The 23,402-nt window shown below is 41.2% G+C and overlaps 1 protein-coding gene across 2 annotated transcripts in view; it reads right to left on the minus strand.

Annotated features, from left to right (window-relative positions):
* Nucleotides 1-23,402, minus strand: part of ARHGAP8 (Rho GTPase activating protein 8) — a 121,146-nt gene that overhangs the window by 24,178 nt on the left and 73,566 nt on the right. For both annotated transcript variants that reach the window (XM_043537864.1, XM_037914657.2), the window contains 2 exons: nt 23,175-23,285; nt 9,221-9,294 (listed from right to left, as the gene is read on the minus strand). In XM_043537864.1, coding sequence (XP_043393799.1) covers nt 9,221-9,294; nt 23,175-23,285 — 185 coding nt within the window. The remainder of the gene's footprint in view (nt 1-9,220; nt 9,295-23,174; nt 23,286-23,402) is intronic.

Consider the following 23,402-nt stretch of genomic DNA (forward strand, 5'->3'; position numbering starts at 1 on the left):
AGAGCACCCACAGGGACACCTCTTGAAGAAGAAGGTGGCTTTCTGCATCTGAAAGTTCTGCAGCCACTGCTCAACATCTCAGACCTGCATAACAACACGATCCTACCACTCAGTCCTTTTTCCCCCCGAGCCCAAAAGTGATGGTGCGCACGGCTCTGAGAATGCCAAAAGTAATCTGGTGTTTCTTTCCACAGCACACAACAGGTCAGGCACTTCTGATTCCTGTTCCGATTGGGAGCTCATGATATACTGCATGACCACCTGCAATGTGTTCATAACAGTGACCACAACAGTAGAGAACAGTGCAGGATCCACCCTTTCAGACAAAGATGGCAGGTGCACCGTAAACAGGGGCCGTTGAAAAATGCTGTGAAATGCAGTTGGAAGCCCATGGAATGATGGGACAGAAAAAACTCATCATGGGACATTAAGCCCACACCCATGATGCACTGCAATCCACTCTGCCTTCCCACAACTCCTAGCTGTAGAAGGTGGCCAGTAGCACCGTGGGATAGCTACCCACAGGGCACTGCTCTCTCTGTCAGTGCTAGAGCACCAATTGTGGATGTGCTCTGCCAACAGAAGCAGCATTGTGTGAACATGCGCAAGCGATGTAATTATACTGTTATTCTTTCATCGGCATAACTTGTGTGGGCAAAACTCTGTAGTGTAGACAAGGCCTTATGCTATGGACTAACAAAACTACTTAATATTTGGAGAAAAAATAATTATGGGATGATGCAAGTAGATCTCATCTTTGGCGGAGAACAAACACTCCCCCCATGAATCTGGGATTGTCTCCTTTATACAGTTTGGATCTTTGATCCTTAGAGACTGTGAATAGGTGACTAGTCAGACAGTGGGTTTCTCCTCAAGATGTAGCTTCAAAAGGCTAGGTCTGGAGATGGGGAATTTGCAATCACCTCCCCCAGGTATTTCCACTCACTTAACTGTATAAGTTCACATTGTTTAGTATAGTCCTTTGAAGCTCCTAACACTTCCCAGAGTTCACATTGCTCATGTTTCTTACCTAGAGATGTATACAATTCCGCAGTAATACATAAACATTTGCATTTTTATTACAATGTACTCCTAAGATCCTTAAACTTAATTCAATAAGGTTTGTCCAATATATTGTAGGACATTACCATATCTCTCACACCTACCTTATAGCAATTTCATCTAGACCACATTTCCCTAATTTGCTTATGACAATGTCATGTGGGAAGGTCAGAAGCATTACTAAAACTAAGATATACCATGTCTACTGCCCCCCCACAACTCTCCGCACCCACCACTAGGCCAGTAGCCCTGTCAAAGAAGAAAATTAGGTTGGTTTGGCATGATTTGTTCTTGACAAATCCATGCTGGCTATTCCTTATAACCCTATTATCCTCTAAGTACTTACAAACTGATTGTTCAATAATTTGTTCCAGTATCTTTCTATGTATTGACATTAGGCTGACTGGTCTATAATTCCCTGGGTTCTGTTTCTTCCCCCTTTTAAAGATATGTTCTATGTTTGTGCTTCTATATGTGAAAGAAAGCATAATCAAATACAGTAAAAATCTTAAATGAATCAAGCTATATACCTCAGAATCTCTATTGATAGAAATCCCATGCTTGAATAATAAGAGTATAGCAATAGGAATATAATACCGACCACCTGACCAGGATGGTGATGGTGAAATGCTCAGGAAGATTAGAGAGGCTATCAAAATAGAAAACCCAATTACAATGGGGGATTTCATCTATCTCCTGGGTACACGTCACCTCAGGACAGGGTGCAGAGATAAAGTTTCTAGACACCATTAATGTCTGCTTCTTGGAGTAGATAGTGCTGGAACTCACAAGGGGAAAGGCAATCCTTGATTTAGTCCTAAGTGGCGCACAGGAGGTGAATATAGCCGAACCATTCAGTAATAGTGACCACAGTATAATTAAATTTAAAGATCCTTGGTAGAGGGGCAATACCAAAGAAGCCCATCACAGTAGCATTTAACTTCAGAAAAGGGAACTACACAAAAATGACGAAGCTAGTTAAACTGAAATTAAAAGGAACAGTCAAAAGAGTGAAATGCCTGCAAGCTGCATGGAAACTTTTAAAAACACCATAATAGAGGCTCAAATTAAATCTACACCCCAAATTAAAAAAAAAAAGGACCAAAATAGTTCTAAGTGGCTCAACAACAGAGTAAAAGAGGCAGTTAGAAGCATAAAAGGCATCCTTGAAAAACTGGAAGTTGAATCCTACTGAGGTAAATAGAAAGGAATATTAACTCTGGCAAGTCAAGCGTAAACGTGTAAGTAGGCAGGGTAAAAAGAATTTGAAGAGCAAAAGACAAAAAAAAGTTTGCTGTTAGTTTTTGTCAGTACAAAGTATTGTAAGCCTGCCAAACAAACAGTGTGGCCACTAGACAATCGAGGTGCTAAAGCAGCACTCAAGGAAGAAAAGGCCATTGCAGACAAGCTAAATGAATTCTTTGCACCTGTCTTCACTGTAGAGGAGATTCCCATACCTGTGCCATTCTTTTTAGGTCATAAATCTGAGGAACTGTCTCAGATTGATGTGTCAATAGAGGAGGTTTTGGAACAAATTGATAAATTAAACAATAACTAGTCACTAAGACCAGATGGTGGTATTTGCCCAAGAGTTCAGAAGTAACTCAAATATGAAATTATAGAACTACTAACTGTGGTACGTAACCTATTCTGTACCAGATGACTGGAGGATAGCTAATGTGATGCCAATTTTTTTTAAAAGCTCCAGAGGAGATCCTGACAATTACAGGTTAGTAAGCCTAACTTCAGTTGGGTTGAAACTATAGTAAAAAACAGAATGATCAGAAACAGATGAACATGATTTGTTGAGGAAGAATCAACACAGCTTTTATAATCTATTAGAATTGTTGACACCCTACAAGAAACATATGGACAAGGGTGATCTAGTGGTATGGAATATTTGGATTTTCATAAAATCTTTGTCAAGGTCCCTCACCAAAGGCTCTTAAACAAACTACGTAATCATGGGATAAGAAGGAAGGTACTCTCATGGATCAGCAACTGGTTAAAAGATAGGACACACTGGGGGAGGGATAGCTCAGTGGTTTGAGCATTGGCCTGCTAAACCCAGAGTTGTGAGTTCAATCCTTGAGGAGGCCATTTAGGGATCTGGGGCAAAAATTGGGGATTGGTTCTGCTTTGAGCAGGGGGTTGGACTAGATGATCTCCTGAGGTCCCTTCCAACCCTGATATTCTACGATCCTATGAAAGGATTCATTGTGGATAGTGCTCTGAAAACATTTGCTCAATGTGCAGCAGCAGTAAGAAAAGCTAATAGAATATTAGGAACATTAGGAAAGGGCTAGATAATAAAACAAAAAATATCATAATCTACTATATAAATCCACGGTATGCCCACACTTTGAATACTGTATGCAGGTCTGCTCACCCCATCTCAAAAATGATATATTAGAAATTGGAGAAAGTACAGAGAAGGGCAACAAAATGATTCAGTGTATGGAAGAGCTTCTATATGAGGAGAGATTTAAAAAACCTGGACTACTCTATTTAGAAAAGAGAGGACTAAGGGGAGATCTGATAGAGGTCTATAAAATCATGAATGGTGTGGAGAAAGTGAACAAGGAAGTGTTATTTACCTCTTCACATAACACAACAACCTGGGTTCACCCAATGAAATTATTAAGAGCATGTTTAAAAAAAACATAAGAAGAACAGCTTCATACAATGAACAGTCAACCTATGGAACTCGTTGCCAGGGGACGTTGTGAAGGCCAAAACTATAACTGGGTTCAAAATGCATAGAGGATAAGTCCATCAATGGCTATTAGCCAAGATGGTCAGGGATTCAACTCCATGCTCTTGGCGTCTCTAAGCCTCTGACTGGACGACAGGGGATAGATCACTTGATAATTGCCCTGTTCTTCTCATCCCTTTGAGGCATGTGACATTAGTCGCTATCAGAAGACAGGATACTGGGCGAGATGGACCACTGGTCTGACCCAGTATGACCATTCTTATGTTCTCCAGTCCTCTTGGGATCTCACCTGTCCTCCATGAATTCTCGAAGATAATTGCTAACTGTTCAAAGATTGCTTCAGTTAGTCCCTTAAGGACTCTAGGATAAATTTAATCAGTTCCTGCCACCTTCTAACTTATCTAAATATTCTTTCACCTGTTCTTTACTGATTTTGGCTCGACTTCCTTCTTCCTTATTGTTACTATTAATTGTGTTGAGTATCTGGTCACTATTAACCTTTTTAATGAAGACTGAAGCAAAATACGTATTAAACACCTCAGCCTTCTTGATGTCAGTTAACAACAGATAAGCAGACGACCTATATTTTCCTTTGTCTTTCTTTTGCTCCTAAGGTATTTAAAGAACCTCTTCTTATTGCCTTTTAGGTCCCGTGCTAGATGTAACCCATTTTGTGCCTTAGCCCTTCTGATTTTGTCCCTTCATGTTTGTGCTATTCTTTTGTACTCTTTCCAAGCAATTCGTCCATGTTTCCTCTTCTTAAAGTATTAATTTTTGATTTTCAGGTCATTAAAGAGCTCTTGATGGAGCCATATTGGCTTCTTACTATTCTTCCTATATTTCCTTTGCATTGGGATAGTTTGCAGTTGTGCCTTTACTATTGTCTCTTTGAGAAACTGCTAGCTCTGCTGAGCTCTTTTTCCCCTTTAATTTTATCCCTTAGATGTTGACTTCACTTGCTGAAATTCAGTGGCCTTTGTCCTGCATGACATCAGACCAGATGATCATAATAGTCCCTTTGGGCCTTGAAATCTATCAATTATGAAAAACTCATGACTTCTGTTAGGCCCTAAAGTGAGAAGTTGTCCCAATCTCTGCATTTCCCACTTCATACCCATTTTGTGTGCCTGTCTTTTAAACTGCAAGCTTTTGGAGATATTGTTGGCAATGGGTAAACATATAAATTAAAATTATAATAATACTAACAACATTATTAGCATGATAATGACACCTCAGACAGGGATTCCTTAAAAAGTTCCTGTGTGATTAAAAGCTAAGAACTTCCCAATCCCTGTTAAGTGATTATCAACATACAGTCCCTTGTTAGCTCAATAATCAGGGTGGCAGAACAAGATTTGAGTTTGGAGATCCTCTCTCTTCAGGCTAGTGAAGGTTACTTTGTCTCTCTGTGTGAAAAGGGAGTTTGGACTCCCTTCTACCTAGTGCTTGACTGCTGCAGCTTGAGAGGTGGAGACTTGTTCTGGTTTGGTGCAGCACCCTAAAAGATCATCAGGGCTACCTCCTGCTCTGCTTAGCCTGTGCTTGCCACAGGAATCTTGTCAGCCAGGACAGGATTCCAACCAGGTGGACTTGGACGCAATTGGTTTTGTGCCTGAGACTGAACTGTAGCCTTTATTGTGCGTACAGGGAAGAACTGCTAGCCAGACTCCCTGAGGTTGCCAGAACTTGATGGCAGGCTGCTTCTCTGAGGTCCCCAAACTTTAAGTACTTGATCTAAAGCTCACTGAAGTCAATGGAAGTCTTTGAGAGACTCTAGCTTCAGTCAACGCATTAAAATTGCAGTGAACACCAGGTACAATGAAATCTATGCTCTTTTAAGCAGGTGCAAAAGTGCATGCCCACCATCTACTGGTTAACACTTTGACTGCATTACATGTGCTAGGAGGCTGCAGATGTCAGAAAACTTCCCAACTCACAAACCATGGTCTCTTAGAAACATGGTTCATAATGAACTCCCTATGGCTGGAAACATGGCAGCCCTAAACAGATCTGTGCTTAAGTGGGGGATAGCGGAGCACTGGGACAGCCCATCCCCACAGCAGGTGCCTGGAGCCTATGCCAGAACAAAGAGAAAGGAAAAAGGAGAAGTACTTAGGCTTGGGCATGCTTGGCTAGAATATGTAGCTTTGAAAAAAGTTACAGAGGAACTAAATGTATCCAGACTGAGAACTTTTGTTAAGAAGCATCATCACACTTCCTTAACCCCTACCCTTCACAGGCTCTGCAAAATGTGCTGAACAAGCTGGTGGATTATAGTTACTTTTTAGCCAAAAGAATTAAAAAAAAAAAAAAAAAAGAAAAAAGGATGTGGTCTGGAGAAAGCTCAAGGATTATTACTGCCCACCGGGTGACAAAATCACTTCATCTGGAAAAGACTTTGCAATGACAAGGCTGACCCAGTGCTTTTCCTCATCACAACAATGAAAACTGAAAGCCTGCTCTTTTTCTTTTGTGCTTTTGATGTCGCTGCTATAGCAGACAGAGGGTATCTAGGCCAGACTCAGCAGTTGGTGAGGCGGGAGAGCATGAGATCAGTGTAGCAGTGAACTAGAGAGAGCATCAAGAAAGAAACAAAATAAGAAGAACAGGAGGTGTGGTACCAAATCTGCCCAGCAGATTGTTATGGAAAGACACATTGTTAGAGGATAATCATGGTTACAGTACCTTCATTTCCTGCTGCACCTCTAAAATATTCAAGAGGAAGTCCGTGTGCATGCACCGCTCCAAAAACACAGCCAAAAACTCTCAGAAAATGTAAATTGATCTAATTGTATTTTTATAATTCGTTTCAAGACAATAAATTCATCATAATTCAAGACAACTTCATCCTCGGTTTAACTCAGCACACTTCAGTGGGGTCACATGAGGGAGGGATTTAGTCTATTAAGATTAGTATGAAATGAGCATCCTAAATGTATTAAACTAAAGTAACAGTCAAAATCTTGATGGGGGGATGTGTCTGGAGTAGAGCTAACTGCTTTCATCATATGGAGGTGGCTGTACTGTATGGGAACATGCACTATAGCTGCTGGAGATAATAAATTACCCATTTACAATCACAGAGACAGTCTGCAGTTGCTGCTAATTCCCTTGCCTTAGCACATTCCTAGCAGCGAACAGGATGCATTCTCTACACCTAGCCTCAGGACATTTGGCATGTTACACTTGTAATGGTTCCATCTTCTAATTTGGCCTGGAAGCATTACTCCCACTTACCGTTAAGTGAGGCTCCAAAAAGAGGAACTGAAGTGGATCCAAAGGCTCTCACGAAAAACCCCAGTAGAGGCGCTCACATACTGAAGGTATGAGGTTAGTATTAACAGCAGAATTGGCCCGCTCTCCATTATTTGACCTCTGGATACTGCAGGTGATTGAAGGCATCCATATGTCTTTGAGAGGAAAGGAACGAACTGCTCTATATACCTTTATGGATGCTGTCTTCAACTTCTTGCCAATCAGCAGTAGGTATTCTTTCATTATCTCCCTCATTTGGACATATAGATAATATGCCAATGAATTAATTTTACTGTAGTATGAATACAACATGGATTTTTATTTAATGTGTAATAAACTAAAATGTTAGCCTACATGGCCTCCTGATTAGACCAAGAAACTATGGGTCAATCCCCGGCTCCACTGAAGTCAATGGGGGTTCTGTCATTGACTTCAATGGAGCCAGTATATCAGTCAGGAAGTCACCAATAGTGCGAGAGGGTTTTTTTTTTTTTTTCCTTTGCAGTGATTAGTACGGATCCTTTCCAGAGGCAGTTCAAACAGGTTTGAATCATTTGAGTTCTGGGTTAAAATGATCTAATAAACTCAAACCAAATCTCACTGACCATGAACATGAATACTGAGGGTAAAATTCACTCCATTCAGAAGGCCAGCACAAAATCTAGAGTGGGACTTACACGCTGCATAGGCCTTGTGTGGGCCCACTTCTGAAAAGGGGTGAATTATACCCTGAATGCATACTGTTATTCTTGGTATTGGTGTACCATCGAAACAAATAACTTTTAAAAAAAGGAAATCTCAGATAAAACTGCCTTATTTTGGGTGCGAAAACAGAGCTGAACATGGTTTTCACCTGAAGCGAAACAAAATATAAAAAGTAAACAAACAAAAATCAGCCAAGATTTCTTCTAACCCCATTTAAAGGTTTCCCATCCTTAGTGAAACTTTTGGCAAGCTAAGCCCAAAGACTGGCTTTTAAAAGAGAATCTGAGCCAGTGTTTTTTCACTTGGATCTATCCATGTTCTGCTGTTAAAAGTTTCATACAGCTCTTATCTGGACTCTTGGGTTACATTCCTTTTCTTCCACTGACTTACTATGTGACCTTGGGCAAGTAACTGAACAGTGCCATGTCTCAGTTTAACCATCCATAAAACAGGGATGATCCCGGCATCTACCCCACAGGGCTGCTGTGAGGCTTCATTCATGTTTGTGAAACTCTGAGATCTTTGGACAAAAAATGCTATGGAAGTATTATTAAAAATAAAGGCTCAAAGTGCACAGTTGCAATGTGCCAGGAGCAGACCAGGAACCAGAATGTGATGCTCTGAGAGTCAGAAACTGGTCTCTGTCCGCCCCACCTCCTCTTCTCTAGTGGGAAGTAAACTACATGAACTCTGTATCTGTCACACAATGCTGCTACTTTACGCTGATCAGCTGCACTGGCTGATGCATTTAGGGTGGAGCCAAGACACTCCCCACAAACTCCTTGGCCAGCTGTGTGGGAAGGGACGTAACAACCTTTTGGGTAGTTGGCATCTCATGCTCCCATATTTTCCTGCATGGGCGTATAGGGCAACCAACAATGCCGCCCTTAGTTGGTAACGGATATACATTTTATAAACTATAAATGCAGGGTCTGACCTGCAGTCAAAGGAACTTTGATGTCAATGGGAATATTTTGCTGAGAGAGGACTGCAGGCTCACTCCTGAAAAGTAGATTTTTTTTAAAGTTTGAGTTTCTTATGACATTGATTTTTTTTTTTTTAATATGAACTCCCCATTGATTTTTACTGGGAGTTTTACTTAAAAAGAAATCAATGGCACAATGTGGGCCGGGATGTGTATTTCAAGCATTCTTTTTTCACTTGCCATTTCCTGCACCGGAAAGCAAAAAAACAAAACCAAAAACCCACAAACATTTTTTTTTTTTTACGGGACAACTATGTAATAATGAAATAGCTCTACCAGAGTTTTTGTCAGTTGAGGTCTCTATTCAGCAAAGCACTTGAGCATGTGCTTAGTTTTCACTGAAGCCACTGGTTTCTTTGGGATCTAGGCATATGCTTCAAATTAGGTATGTGCCTAAGAACGCTGGTGAATTGGGCCCTGAGATCTGTATAATTTCATAATGATACCCTTGTGCAGATATTTCCCCCCACCCACTGCCAAACAAAAACAGATCTCACCTTTACTTTTCAGGTAGAACACAGTTTGCTTCATTACTGGTGGAATTAGTTGGCCTTTATTTTTGTCCTTGAGACTGTTGGAAGAAAAGAAAAGTGCCACCGCATTTAAATGACATTTATAGACTAAAAGAAAGGAGCAGCCTCCAAATAAATCTAAAGAGATGCATGTTATACATACATTAAGCAGGTGCCTGCACCACACTCAAGAATTTTTCTACAATTATAAAAAAGAATCTCCTCCCACAACGCTCTAACGCTAACCCCAGCCCAAACCAATGCCCTATTGAAACTAGAAAGTCCAATTTTTACACAAAGAGCCACGCCTAAATGCCTTTTTTCCTGGTATCTATCTATCTATACACACACACACACACACATACACACACACCCCCATGTTGAGTAATAAGTAAGTGCTGTTTACTGTTCTGAAACAGAGTCAAGGACAAGAAGGCAACGATATTCCAGTCTAACTTTAACCCGCTTTTGATTGTTTTCACTCTGGTTATTGTTCTCTTAGATTAGCAAGCCACAGCAGGGTGGCTTATAACAATGATGCAGTGACGACAACGGTGATGTTTTTGATTGATTTTGTTGTACGTCTTTAGTGGAAGGGTTTTAGGAAGGCTTAAAGACAGCCAGAGGAGGAGTTTGCTGTGAATGTTTTATAATAAGTCTTGATCAAGGGATGCTGCAAGTTTAGCAGGCTTTTATCATGTTGATTTTTCTTTGTCATTTGTCTCCTTTTAAGCTACTGTGTATGTATAATTAAAAGGATATTGTACTATTTATTTTTGAAGGCAACATGATGCAGTGAGGTTGAGTTTATTAATGCTCTGAATGATTCCCATGAAATAAGATTTCTCTCTCTCTCTTTCATGAGTAAGCAGCTGAGGCTAAAATCGAACACAGCGGGTTTTTTTTTCTAGACACATGAGAAAATTCTGCAATTATCTCCCTTATTTAAAAAAAAACAACAGAAAAATATGTTTGTCTTTGACAGGCTTTGAAAGTATACCAAAAAGATGGTCAGTATTTGCTGAGCATCCCACCAGTGTTTTAAAGCACTCAACAATCAAAAAGGGCAGATCTCAGGTTTAAACATGGTATATACTTACATACATAGTTGTGTTTCCTATCTGAAATCAAAATCATGTTTACTATCAAACTCTCAGCACTAAGACAAAGAAATGTAGAGGTCTGTGAATGTGTTAATGATCTTTGAGAGATTGCAATCACTGTGGCTGATACACAGACATGTAAGATGTTCATCTAGGATCATACACGCATCACACCATACCCTCCCAGCACTATGATTAGTTGGAACAGCTCCTGTGGAGGGGTATGCTTTTTTAATTTCAGCTATATTATGATTTCTTCTCTCCTGCTACCTATGTGGTTTGTTCGTTATTTTGTAAAAATAAATGAATTAAATTAGTTAAGGTATATTTAACAAACTCTGAGAGGTGGTAGGTAAATTCCCATGGGAAGAAAAGCTAAGGGAAAAAGGAGTTCAGCAGAGCTGGCAGTTTCTCAAAGAGACAATGTTAAAGGCACAACAGTAAACTATCCCAATGCGAAGGGAAGATAGGAAGAACAGTAACAGACCAATATGGCCGCATCAGGAGCTCTTTAATAATCTGAAAATCAAAAGAGAAATCCTACCGAAAGTGGAAATGTAGACAAATTGGTAAGGAGGAGTACAAAGGAATAGCACAAAAAAGTACAAACAAAATCAGAAAGGCTGTGGCACAAAATGAATTATGCCCAGCAAGGAACATAAAAGGCAATCAGAAGAGGTTCTATAAATAACTTAGTAGCAAGAAAAAAGAAAAAAGAGTGGGTTGACTTCTTAAAGGGGAAGTAGAGCTAATAACGGAAAGAAGGCTGAGGAGTTTTATGCCTATTTTTCTTTAGGGCATGTCTACACTCACTGGTAGATTGGCACTGCTGCAACTGATGGTGAAGACATGCTAAATCGATGGGAGAGCACTCTCCCATTGATTTGTATACTCCACCTCCCTGAGAAGAGAAAGGAAGTTGACTGGAGACACTGTCCTGTTGACACAGCATAGTGTAGCCACCACGGTAAGTGGATCTAACTATGTCAACTTCAGTTAAGTTATTCACGTAACTGAAGTTGCGTAAGTTAGATTGATTTACCACAGTAGTGTAGACCAGTCCTAAGTCTTCACTAAGAAGGTTAATTGTGATCAGATGCTTAACACAATGTTAAACACAAGGTGGAAGGAACATAAGCCAGAATAAGGAAAGAAGAGGTTAAAGAATATGTATATAAGTTAGATGTATTCAAGTTGTCAGGGCCTGAAGACATTGATCCTAGGTATTTAAGGGAGTAGCTGAAGCAATCTTGGAACCATTAGCAGCGATAATCTTTCAGAAATGATGGACTGGTGAGGTCCCACAGGACTGGAGAAGGCAAACGTAGTACCTATTTTTAAAAGTGGGGACAAAGAGGATCCATGGAATTACAGACCAGTCAGCCTAACTTCAATATCTGGAAAAAAGAAAAGAAGGACTTGTGGCACCTTAGAGACTAACAAATTTGTTAGTCTCTAAGGTGCCACAAGTCCTCCTTTTCTTTTTGCGAATACAGACTAACGCGGCTGCTACTCTGAAAAATATCTGGAAAGACACTGGAACACATTATTAAACAATCAGTTTGTAAGCACCTAGTGAATAATAGGGTAATAAGTAATGGATTTCTCAAGAACAAACCATGCCAAACCAACCTAATTTCCTTCTTTGACAGGGTTACTGGCCTAGTGGTTGGACGTGGAGAGTTCGGTGGGTAGTAGACATGCTATATCTTGTTTTAGTAAGGCTTCTGACGTTCCCACATGACACCGTCATAAGTAGGGCCCTACCAAATTCACAGTTCATTATGGTCAATTTCACGGTCATAGGATTTGTATTGTATGGCTGACAATGCATATGTGAAGAGCAGCAATTACTACTGGCATTTTGGAATAAAAGATATCTTACACTTCCTGTTTAAATAGCAGCCATACAGCAGAATATTTTCATATGTCTGAATCATATTACAACAATATGCCAGTTTTAAAGGGATCAGTTATAAAACACACTCACATACTAGTCAGGGAAAGTATTTTCTGGAGTAGACTCTATTATTAGTTAGTGCAGCATGTTACATGGTGAATGATTCAGTTCTAGGTTTTGGACTAGTGATAACTCACTTAAGGTGTTGAACATTGTTCTCAAGCACCATTAAGTATTCTTGGTTGATAATCTCTCTCTCTCGTTTTCATTTTTTCCCCTCTGTGACATGCTGAGATTCAGTTTAGAATTTTTCTTTCCCCCTGATTGCACATGCACAGCATACACAAACAGGAAAGATTACAGCAAAAAGGAGAGCACCCTGAAATGTTTGTGATAATGGTTCAGTGTTTAAAAACAAGCTGAAGGTGTGTGATTGTTGCAATTCCTGCATTTCCCCTCTTCCCCTGCCCCAGCCGTGGCAATCACTAGATGAACTAAAAATTTTCCTCCCTTCCCACAACGAGATTTTTAAAACCAAATGGAGACAATTGAGAATGATGCCAATAACTAGCCAAGGTCAACACTACGCTCTGCACTGGAGCTCAGCTGTGGTGTTCCTTGACTATAAAGGCAATAGAGTGGAGCAACAGGAATTTACAGGGTGTACGCAAAGGACAATGCCACAGCCTGGCACATGTTGTGATTTTTTTACTTAAGCGTTGAAAACTGGAACCTCGTTCATGCATTACAATTGTAGTCATCAGATCAATATAAGATGAAGGTGGCTTGATTTTTATTTTCTTGCATTGCATTTTAATAAAGTCTTTAATGATGGTTTCTTTCGGAACAGCAACAGTGATGCTGCCTCTTTCTATTTAAACCAAGGGAGTGCTAACAGTTCTGCATAACCAGTATCTGTGTCTATCTATTTTATATTGTGGAGGTGGGCTTGGTGAATGAAGAGAAAATATGTCCTGCTTTGTATAGGTATTCTTGTGTACTGTATATGGATATTATTTGAAATTCCTGGATTTATAAATATGATAACTTAGTGATGAGTAACAGCAGGTCTTTACGTCCCACAATACTCAGTGCCCACTTTATCTGAGCATAAAGAACCTAGTTCAGCAAGTTTCTTAAGCTCATGCTTAACTTTGAACATGTGAGTGGTATCACTGACTTTGAGTTGGGGCCTCATCTCTCAATAAATTAGTTTCCAAAACAAAGCATGGATGAAACATTCTGGAAGAGGACAACTCTTCTATATGATGAAATGCATGAAGTTAATTATCAGCTTCACTGCTTAATTCATTCTATGTTTTCAGAAGGACAACTTTTTTTTAAAGCAGAATTTGAAACCTTTAGAGTTATTTTAGATCAAAGAAATAGGTAGTATTTGGCTCCAGAACAATCTGGCCTATATACTAGAAATTCAACTGATATGCTATTCTTTATCACACAGTGACAGAGTATTTTGTGCTGTATAGGCATAAATGAATACAAAGTAGGTCCCTGCTCCAAGGATCTTACAATCTGCCTAAACATGGTAGCCATTTTTAAATGGAAATGGTCAATCTTTTTAATCCCCAATGCCCCAAATTCTAAGAAAAATCCCACGCAGCACCTTTGGATGATTTTAAATGTATTTCTTAATACTATTTATTATTGGTACTTGTCATAAATATAAAGGGAAGAGTAAACATCTTTAAAATCCCTCCTGGCCAGAGGAAAAACCCTTTCACCTGTAAAGGGTTAAGAAGCTAGGATAACCTCGCTGGCACCTGACCAAAATGACCAATGAGGAGACAAGATAATTTCAAAGCTGGAGTGGGGGAGAAACAAAGGCTCTGTCTGTCTGCGTGATGCTTTTGCCGGGAACAGATCAGGAATGGAGTCTTAGAACTTAGTAAGTAATCTAGCTAGGTATGCGTTAGATTCTGTTTGTTTAAATGGCTGATAAAATAGCTGTGCTGAACGGAATGGATATTCCCGTTTTTGTGTCTTTTTGTAACTTAGGGTTTTGCCTAGAGGGATTCTCTATGTTTTGAATCTAATTACCCTGTAAGGTATTTACCATCCTGATTTTCCAGAGGTGATTCTTTTACTTTTTCTTCTATTAAAATTCTTCTTTTAAGACCTGATTGCTTTTTCATTGTTCTTAAGATCCAAGGGTTTGGGTCTGTGTTCACCTATGCAAATTGGTGAGGATTTTTATCAAGCCTTCCCCAGGAAAGGGGGTGTAGGGCTTGGGGCGGATTTTGGGGGGAAAGACGTTTCCAAGCGGGCTCTTTCCTGGTTATATATCTGTTAGACGCTTGGTGGTGGCAGCAATAAAGTCCAAGGGAAAAAGGAAAATAGTTTGTACCTTGGGGAAGTTTTAACCTAAGCTGGTAAAAATAAGCTTAGGAGGTTTTCATGCAGGTCCCCACATCTGTACCCTAGAGTTCAGAGTGGGGAAGGAACCTTGACAGTACTAAAGTAGTGTTTCTGGGTCCGAACAAGTTCAGGGCCCCTGTGCTAGACAGTAAATGAGAACTCTTGCCCCAAAGAGTTTACAGTTTCAATATTGTCATCTCCTTTTCACAGACAGGAAACTGAAGCTAACAGAGATTAAGGCCCTGATTCAGCAGAACTCTTAAGCATGTGTTTAAATTTCAGCACCTGTTTCTGTCTTGCTGAAGTAAATTAAAGTTGAACATGTGCTTAAGGGCTCTGCCTGAATCAGGGCCTGAAGGAGAAGTGTATGTCAGAGCCAGGTAGGGTGACCAGATGTCCCGATTTTATAGGGACAATTCTGATATTTGGGGTTTTGTCTTATATAGGTGCCTATTACTCCCTCACCCCCGTCCTGATTTTTCACACTTGCTTTCTGGTCACCATGGAGCCAAGAATTGAGCCATATCTCCTGAGTCCCAGTCTAGTGCCATGACCATCCCTCCTCTCATACATAAATCCTCAGAGATGCTATATGGGGTTATTTTAAATTGTGGTGGCGGAATGCAGAGGGGGGGATAAATAGATTGACCATTTAAAAATCGTTACCACCTGTAGGCCCTGATCCCATTTATGACTCATGCAGACAGATTCCTGCACCTTCATGGAGCCCTGCTGAATGTCATTTGCAGGATCAGGACATTAGGCAGACTATATATTCCTTGGGCCAGAGACCTACTTCATATTCTTTTCTGCCCACAGAGCACAAAGCACAAGTTTGACTTAAAGGTTCTAGGCAGCACCAACGCAAACTGTAATAAGCAAGGAAATAAGTGAAGTCATTCAATATCCCAGTCTAGTCATCAGTTGCCCTCTCAGTTGAGCCTCAACTCCCTCCTTTCCACTGTTCACATCTTGATTTCTAGGAAAGTTATTTAGATGAAATAATAGTATACTTTGTAAAGGTCTTTTTTTCCCCTCAAAAAAAAAATAAATAAAAAGTCTTTCCATCTATGCCGATAGACACATAAAATGAAGGCAGCCCGTAATTAAGGACAAAATGCTACAAAAAGTGGCACCAATAAATTTTTAAAAACTCTTTAAAAATGTCTAAAATAGCATTTCTGTAAAATATGTGGCATAAACAAAATACCTAAGAGCGTGGTATGGTATAAAAATTTTATTGGAACTCATTTGGAACGCCCTGTATAATTCTTTTTTGCCTGTGGTCCTCATGAATAATATGGTGATCCTTAACTCACGCCAATAAAATCTTTATATAACCACACACCGTGTGTTCTCTCAACAGATTCAAAATCTCTCTTTTCGCCCTCTCTCCCGCAATTCTCCCAGGGAATCTTCATGAAGATCACTTTTCTCCTTAAAGGAAAGAGAAATTTTGGGGGCTGAAACAGATTGAGTGTACCCATTTAATGTTCAGAAACAGGACTCTGGGCCACTGAGGACAGCATAAGGATGAAGAGCTATAAAATAAGCTGATAATAAGCTCTTCGCTTCACTTGTAAATTAAGACCAATTCACTATGTCTGAGATTTCAAAGAAGCCTAAGAGAGTTAGGCCCTTAACTCCCAGTAACTTTCAATGGGATTTAGATGCCTAATTCATTTAGGCTCTTTTGAAAATCCTGGCCTACGACGTTAAAAACTTCTGCATGGCCTAATGAACTCCTCTAAGAAAAGGAACTGCCCCAGACATGCATCAGTAACCCAGCGTGAACATCTCCTCCAACTCTCTCCCCCCACATCCGAAACAAAATACTTCTGCACCTGCCATTTGAGATAACAGTGAGGGACCCTGAATCAATGCTTGTCATTTTTTGATATCCCAGTTTTCATTACAACTCTGGGCAGCCTGCTTGCTAGGAGACAGAACCAATATGAAATGTCAGCCTGAGATAAATGTTAACATTATAAAGCAGGGCCCTTGCATTTATGATTTTTAAGGTGGAATTCTCAGGGTTGACCTACCTCAGTTTCCAGTGAAATCAGTGAGAATGCTACCATTATCTCCAATGGGAGCAGAGTTAGCCAACAGTGAACTAAGGAAAATCCCTTAACTATGAAATAGTATACAGGATTCCTATTGACTGGTTAAGTCAGCATCTTGGAATTATCAAACCTTAAGCCTATAAACTCCATCCATCAGCCTATAAACTTTTTTAGTAAAAACTTTAACATGAGCAGCTTCCCTTCAGTACCCTCTAGCCTCATGTATACCTCTGACAATACGAGTGCTGTTGGACTGGAACAAAATACACTTCTACTACAATCATACTTATTATATAACTGATGCCTGTAAGTATAGAGTGGGTGCTCTCAGTTACACTCCACTGAAGAGTTATATCTGATTTACATTGTTGTAACTGAGGGAAGAATGTTTCCCCTTACTGTAGGATGACAAACCAACCTCTAGTGCAGCAGTCCACACGCTATCAAGTGCAGAACAGGGGCCCAAGTGCACTGTCCTACTAAGTTCCAATACAAGATGCAACTCTGCTGTTGCCTGCTGCAATCTGGTGATGGAATAATTCACAAGCACAGTAGCCACAAAGTCACCCTGCTGTCAGCAGATGTGCATTCCTATTTGCTACACATGATTGTAAAATTACCTTCTATCTCCTAAGAAAATGACCAATCTTGCCTCGTGAGACAAAGACTTGCAACCTGCCACTTTGCTAGAGAAATGTGAGATCACTAACAGATTGTGGATGCAAGTTACAGTAATCTTCAGAGGAGACAGAATGACTAAGAGCAGTTCACTCATGAAGACACTGAAACAAATTTGATAATTTTCAGTTTTACATTTGCTAAGGCTCCCGTTAAGTGTCATTATTCCTCCTCATTAGTTTACCTTTCTCCATAAATCCAATTTAAATTGATACATTTATTTCTCATTTAGAATGCGTAGAGGCTTTGTTATTTTGCTTTTAATTTTTATATGGCACCATTTCACTTGCAAGAAGGTTCTTTGATAGGGGTTTGGCTAATAATTGGGATAAATAGCCTTGCGTACTTGAGCATGAATAGCTTGAGTGATCTGAACTGAATTCAGACATGAATGAGTTTATTAAATTGTCTAGGGAGGTTGTGGAATCTGCATCATTGGATATTTTTAAGAGCAGGTTAGACAAACACCTGTCAGGGATGGTCTAGATAATACTCAGTCCTGCCCATGAGTGCAGGGGACTGGACCAGATGACCTCCTGAGGTCCCTTCTAGTTCTACGATTCTATGATTGAGGGAAAGGTTCTAATCACACCTTTCAGAAACCAAGTTGTCAACGGAGGAGTGAAGATGGATTAGCCTTCAATTGGTGGGTGACATGTGTTGATTGCTGCTAGATGGACTTGAAGCGAACTCAGAGAGAAAGACATATCATCTTGAAAGCCAGGAGATAATCCAAAATAGTTGGAATGCATGCTGTCTCTGGAAACAGGGGTTTTGCTGGGCCAGATTGAGAAACATTTCCACTTCGCTAGATTCCACCAGGAAGTGTTATCCTTTCTACTATTACTCAGAAAAGCTACAATGGCTTCCGAGCTCAGGTGATCTACATCTGACATCCAGCCAAATACCAAACTGAGATGAAGAGAGTCCAGGCTGGGATCTTTGAGCTCGTCATTCCTCTGGGTCAATAGATTTGGGAAGGATGGAATGCTAGAGGGTAGATGGACTGACATCTATAGAAGGCTTGGAAACCAGTACTGTTTGGGCCACTTGGGAGCAATAAGGATGATTAGGGTTCTGTCTCACCAGATCTTCCACAGAACTTGAATTATTAACAGGATGGGAGAAAAGGCATCTCTCACATGGCGATTCCAGGACAGCAAAAGAACATTGGGCTTGGAAACCTGTTCCTGAGCTCCTCTGGAACAGAATGTATCACATTTCCTGTTCGTCTGGGATGCAAACAGTTCCCAAGTAGGGGTTGCCCACTGAGCAAAGACAGCGTCCACCACTGTGTCATGTAGCTTCCATTTGTGATCGGTGGCAAAATATCTGCTGTCTGCTAGCGAATTGTGGGCACCCGGTAGGTACGCTGCTGACAGGGTGATGTGGTTCTGGATATACCTTCACTGCTCCCTGCTTGTTTACATAAAAGACAGTTGTTATTATCTGATATTATCAGGACATGTCAGAATCGTATGAGTGGTAAAAATGCTTTGCAGGCTTCTTGGACTTTTCTTAGTACCAGAAGATTTATATGCATTCTGTTTCCATGAATTATATAAATGCCTTTGGGTGCATGAACATCTATGCAGCTCCCCCCAACCCTATCAGGGAGGCATCTGAAACTACTGTTTTATCTGATGCGTGCGGAGAACTCCAACCCTCACGTTCTTCCGCCACATTAGCGAGGCTTTCACCTTGGGTGGAAAGACACCCAAGTCCCAGTCACCACTGTGTTCATGCTGTGTCTGCTTGGAATATATACTGTTCAGAGCCAAGCTTTCAGGCAATGGAGGTGGCAAAAGGCATCATCGAAGGATACGATGCCAGGTGCCCCAGCAGCATGAGGCACATACTGTCCATAATCTATTTTATCAGATTGCTCATGGGGTGGAATCTGACCACAGGGAAGTAAGCCCTTGCCCTGACCAAGTCCAGAGTTGATCTTATGAATTCTATAGTTCAAGTTAGTCAGCTTCGATTCCCAAGGCTGCTGGGAGATGAAGTGGCGATGAAGTCAAAGCCAGGACTTCCGGACACAACATACCATCAGAAGCCAGTCCTTTACAGACAGGAAGATGGTGGTGCTGTTACATCTGACCTGTGCTACTACTATTGAAAACACTTTTGTAAAGACCCTGGATGCTGTTGCTATATTGAATGGAAGCACCCTGCATGGGTAGTGCTCAGATGCTACCATAAATCTGAGGAATCATCTGCGGGAAGGGTGAATGTCCACAAGAAAGTATGCATCTTTCATGTCGAGAGATGTGACCCATGTGTCTTTGTCCAGAGATGGAATTCTAGATGCCAGTATGACTGTGGAATTTCAGCTTGTGAAGAAACACACTGAGTTGTCACAGGTTGAGAATGGGTCTCCACCTCTCTCTTTTCTTGGAAATCAGAACTATTGTGCTTTTGAGGGAGTTTCTCTTTGAAGTCCAGGAACTTTGAATAGTTCATAAAAATCATAGTTGGCCAGCAGCTCCTGGTAGTTTGATATTCTAAATTGGAGGCTCGTTGATGTAACTACCTCCCTTCTTAGGAGTTCCAAATGCTTAGCCTCTTTATTTGCAGGGGTAGTTCTTGCATGTTGCTGCCTGTATCTTTCAATGACCACCTGAATGATCAGAAAGTTGAGGGTAGGGTGGGTAACCAGAAACTCTGCTCCCTTATTTGGGTGAAATTATCATTTTTTCTGCCTTCTTGGAAATAGGGGCACAAGTTGGTGGCATGTGCCATATAGCCCTTGCTGGTTCCAGTATGGCTTCATTCACCAGAAGTGCTATTCAACTGGATCCTGTCCGCTGTACAACGTGTAGGAGCTTATGTCACGTAACCTGAACCTCTTCCAGGGAGATCTGGAGCTCATCTGCCACTCTTCATAACAGATCCTGGAATTGACTATGGTCATCTGGAGGAAAGAGTGAAGCTGGAGATGAGGAAGATAATCCCGATAGTACTGTTAGTACTGGAAGTTCTGACTTATCACTGTACACTATCACTGTAGTGGAGACCAATGAACAGGGGAGTCCCATTGGCCTGGGTCTGACCGGGGTCTCATTGCATGCTCCATAAGTTATTTTCGTAGCTGGAATTCTTGTGCCCATCGAGTTTGGCTGGGAAAGGAGCAGAAACTTACTGCTCTTAGCAGAACTATGAGCCTCTCTGAGGCAATAAAGATGGCTTTGATTGTCACCCTTCACTGAAGAGGGGACAAGAGACACAGTTGTTAAATTCCAGTAACCTGAGCTTAATCTAAATCCTGTACCGGGGGAAAGGGAAATTACTGGGGGGTTGGGGAGGGAATTCTAACTAACAGTTAACTATAGTGAATAAATTATACTAATGGTATCTACAGTAAAAACGTTAATAAATATTGGAAATATGTACAGGTTAAAGATAAAAAGATCGGCTCTGGACACTGGCGATTCCGGTCTAGGCCATGCAGTGGTGTGACCCTGTCACCAGACCAGAGCTTCTGCCCAGCTCTAAAGCATGCGATGCCACACCCAGTCTCAGTCAAGGAGCCTTATTTCTTTTACACATGTTATCAAACAAACAGAAAACAGTCTTAACTCAGTCCTTGACCCCAGGCTTCAGGGCCACCCCTCCCAAGGATCTCTGGCACTCCAGCTCCTGGCAGATTCCCAGCCTCAGTCACTCTGCCCCCTTCCTGGAGCAGTAGCCCCAGGGCTGCTTCCCTGGACGCCTAACCTCTTGCTCCAGAGACGCACCACAGAAGCTAGCCCCGCTCCAGTGTGGCTTTCCCTCCCTAGGGTGCAGCCTGTCTCAGACCTTCCTCCTCCAGCTGCCTACTAGCAGCCCTTTATATGCCCAGTTGTAGCCCAGCCCTCTTTAATTGGCTGGATTGGACTCACCTGCTTTGGGGAGGGACTAGACTTAGTCTGTCCACAGGGCAGCTGGACTTAGTCTATCCACAGGGACCAGCTACCCTGTGAGAGACCCTAAGAACCTTCCAGTACCAACTGGCAGAGGACCGACTGTTCTGTAACTCCTATCAGGCCTAACACACATACTACACCTAACACACCGCTCTCATAGTATTTATCTAATAAGAGTGTGCTGTGAATTATCAAATGAAAGTTGGTGACACAGTGGTCCTTAGTATCATTGTGTGATGTGTGTACGGATGGTGTTTAAAGAGTCATGTATGTATGCTGGAACTACATGTTTAAAATATGTTTGTCTCAGACAAAGGAAGATTGATTTTCTATTTCTCTCATGTCAATTGAGCATGGTAATGCCAGAGACAATGAGCAGTTCATTTCCATCTGTGGTAAACATCAGTTATCAGGAAGCAGAGGAAACAACATGGCATTAGCACACTGGAAGACACATCATAGTGTGAACCCCAGGTGGCCATCCTGACTCAGGACAAAGATAATGAACTTTGGGGAACAGAAGGAGAAGCAAAAAGACATCATCTTATCCATCACTGAGGGCACAAAGAGGTCAGGCTCTTTGCATCTGTGAATGTTGGATCCCCATCCATGTGGGTTGGTGATGCTGAGAAGTAGCTGTAGGTGAGAAAACTGCTTTAGACAAAGCTTTGAGCCTGCTAAGGTTATATGTAGTCTCTTAGAAGTGTGTTATACTTTTGTATTATTTGTAACCATTTTCTGTTTCTATTATCTCTGATTAGTTATCACTTAAATCTCTGTTCTTTATTAATAAACCTATTCTTGTTTTATTATAAATTAATTTCAGTGCTGTTACAGTAAAGTGTGGTGTGCATCCTCAGCTGCGTCAACAAGCTGGGGTGTATTCTCTCTCTTTGGAGATGGCAGACTTGTATTTCTGCGGGCATCCAGTGACAGGGTCTGACAGCTGCAAGGAGATGCTTCTGGACAGTTCTGGAGTTGAAGAACACCAAGGGTTTACCTGAAAGGCAAAGTTAGGACTGGCAGAGTCCTAAGGAGTTTGTTTGGCAGGCTAACAGACTGGGATTGCAGAGAGTTGTTGCACAGTGTAGCGCCAACACATTCTTATTTTGCTAAGGCAGAAGGGTGATAGGATGACTTACAGTTCTGGACAACCCAAGAAAGCATCACAGGTATCAGGAAGGAAATGGAGAGGTGATTGGTCCATACCGCCCCCATACCACCAGTACGGAGCTTAAGCAGAGTAAGGGTGCAAGCACAGAGCAACGGACACTGCATACAAGGTACTTCCAGTTTCAGACACATGGAGCACATGCATACCCCACAGTGGAATACACATAGGGACCAGCACTTGAAGAATTACGTATCATCTAAGCTTGCACAAGTTACTGTAGGCAAATCATGGAGCTCCCAAGGACTCTAGGGGTATGTCTACATTGCAAAAAGCCCACCCATGGCAGTAAGTCTCAGAGCTGGAGCCTAAAGACCCAGGCTTATGTTACAGTGCTAAAAAGAGCAGTGCAGACATTCCAACTTGGGCTGCAGCTCAAGCTCTGAAACACGGTAAAGCGGGTAAGTCTCAGCACTGGAGCTTCAGCCCAAGTGGGAAGATCTACACTGATATTTTTAGCACCGTAGCGCAAGCCCCCGAGCCTAAATCTGTAGACTTGCTGGTGCAGGGGTTTTTTTTTTCCTTCAGTGTGGAGTTACCCAATGCCATGAATTCACCAGGCGTTATTGTTTGGCCTTACAGTTACCAGCTTTCAGTGTTATTAAAGAGAGAGAGAATATAGAGAGAGGGAAAAAACCCTGGTGGTAAATTAATTTGCAGATTTTGTGTGATGTGAATTCACAGTGATACAGTACATTCCAGTGTTTATTTCAGAGGTACGATCAAAGAAATCTTACTATTGTAGGCTGACCCCAAATTGCTGCGTAGGAAGAGGAGGTCTTGGTGGAGGAACCTTAGCTGAAGGTGGTGGTCTCCCCTTCTGTTTATCCCGAAGATTTTCATCATGTCTGAAAACAACAAAAATCATTGACTTTGTACGTCCCAAGAGTGAAACCACAATACACACTGATTGCCCGATCACTCCTATTTCTCACAATGATGATCTTCTGTAAGACCCACAAATA

The sequence above is a fragment of the Chelonia mydas genome, chromosome 1 (assembly GCF_015237465.2).
Source record: "Chelonia mydas isolate rCheMyd1 chromosome 1, rCheMyd1.pri.v2, whole genome shotgun sequence".
Taxonomy (NCBI): domain Eukaryota; kingdom Metazoa; phylum Chordata; order Testudines; family Cheloniidae; genus Chelonia; species Chelonia mydas.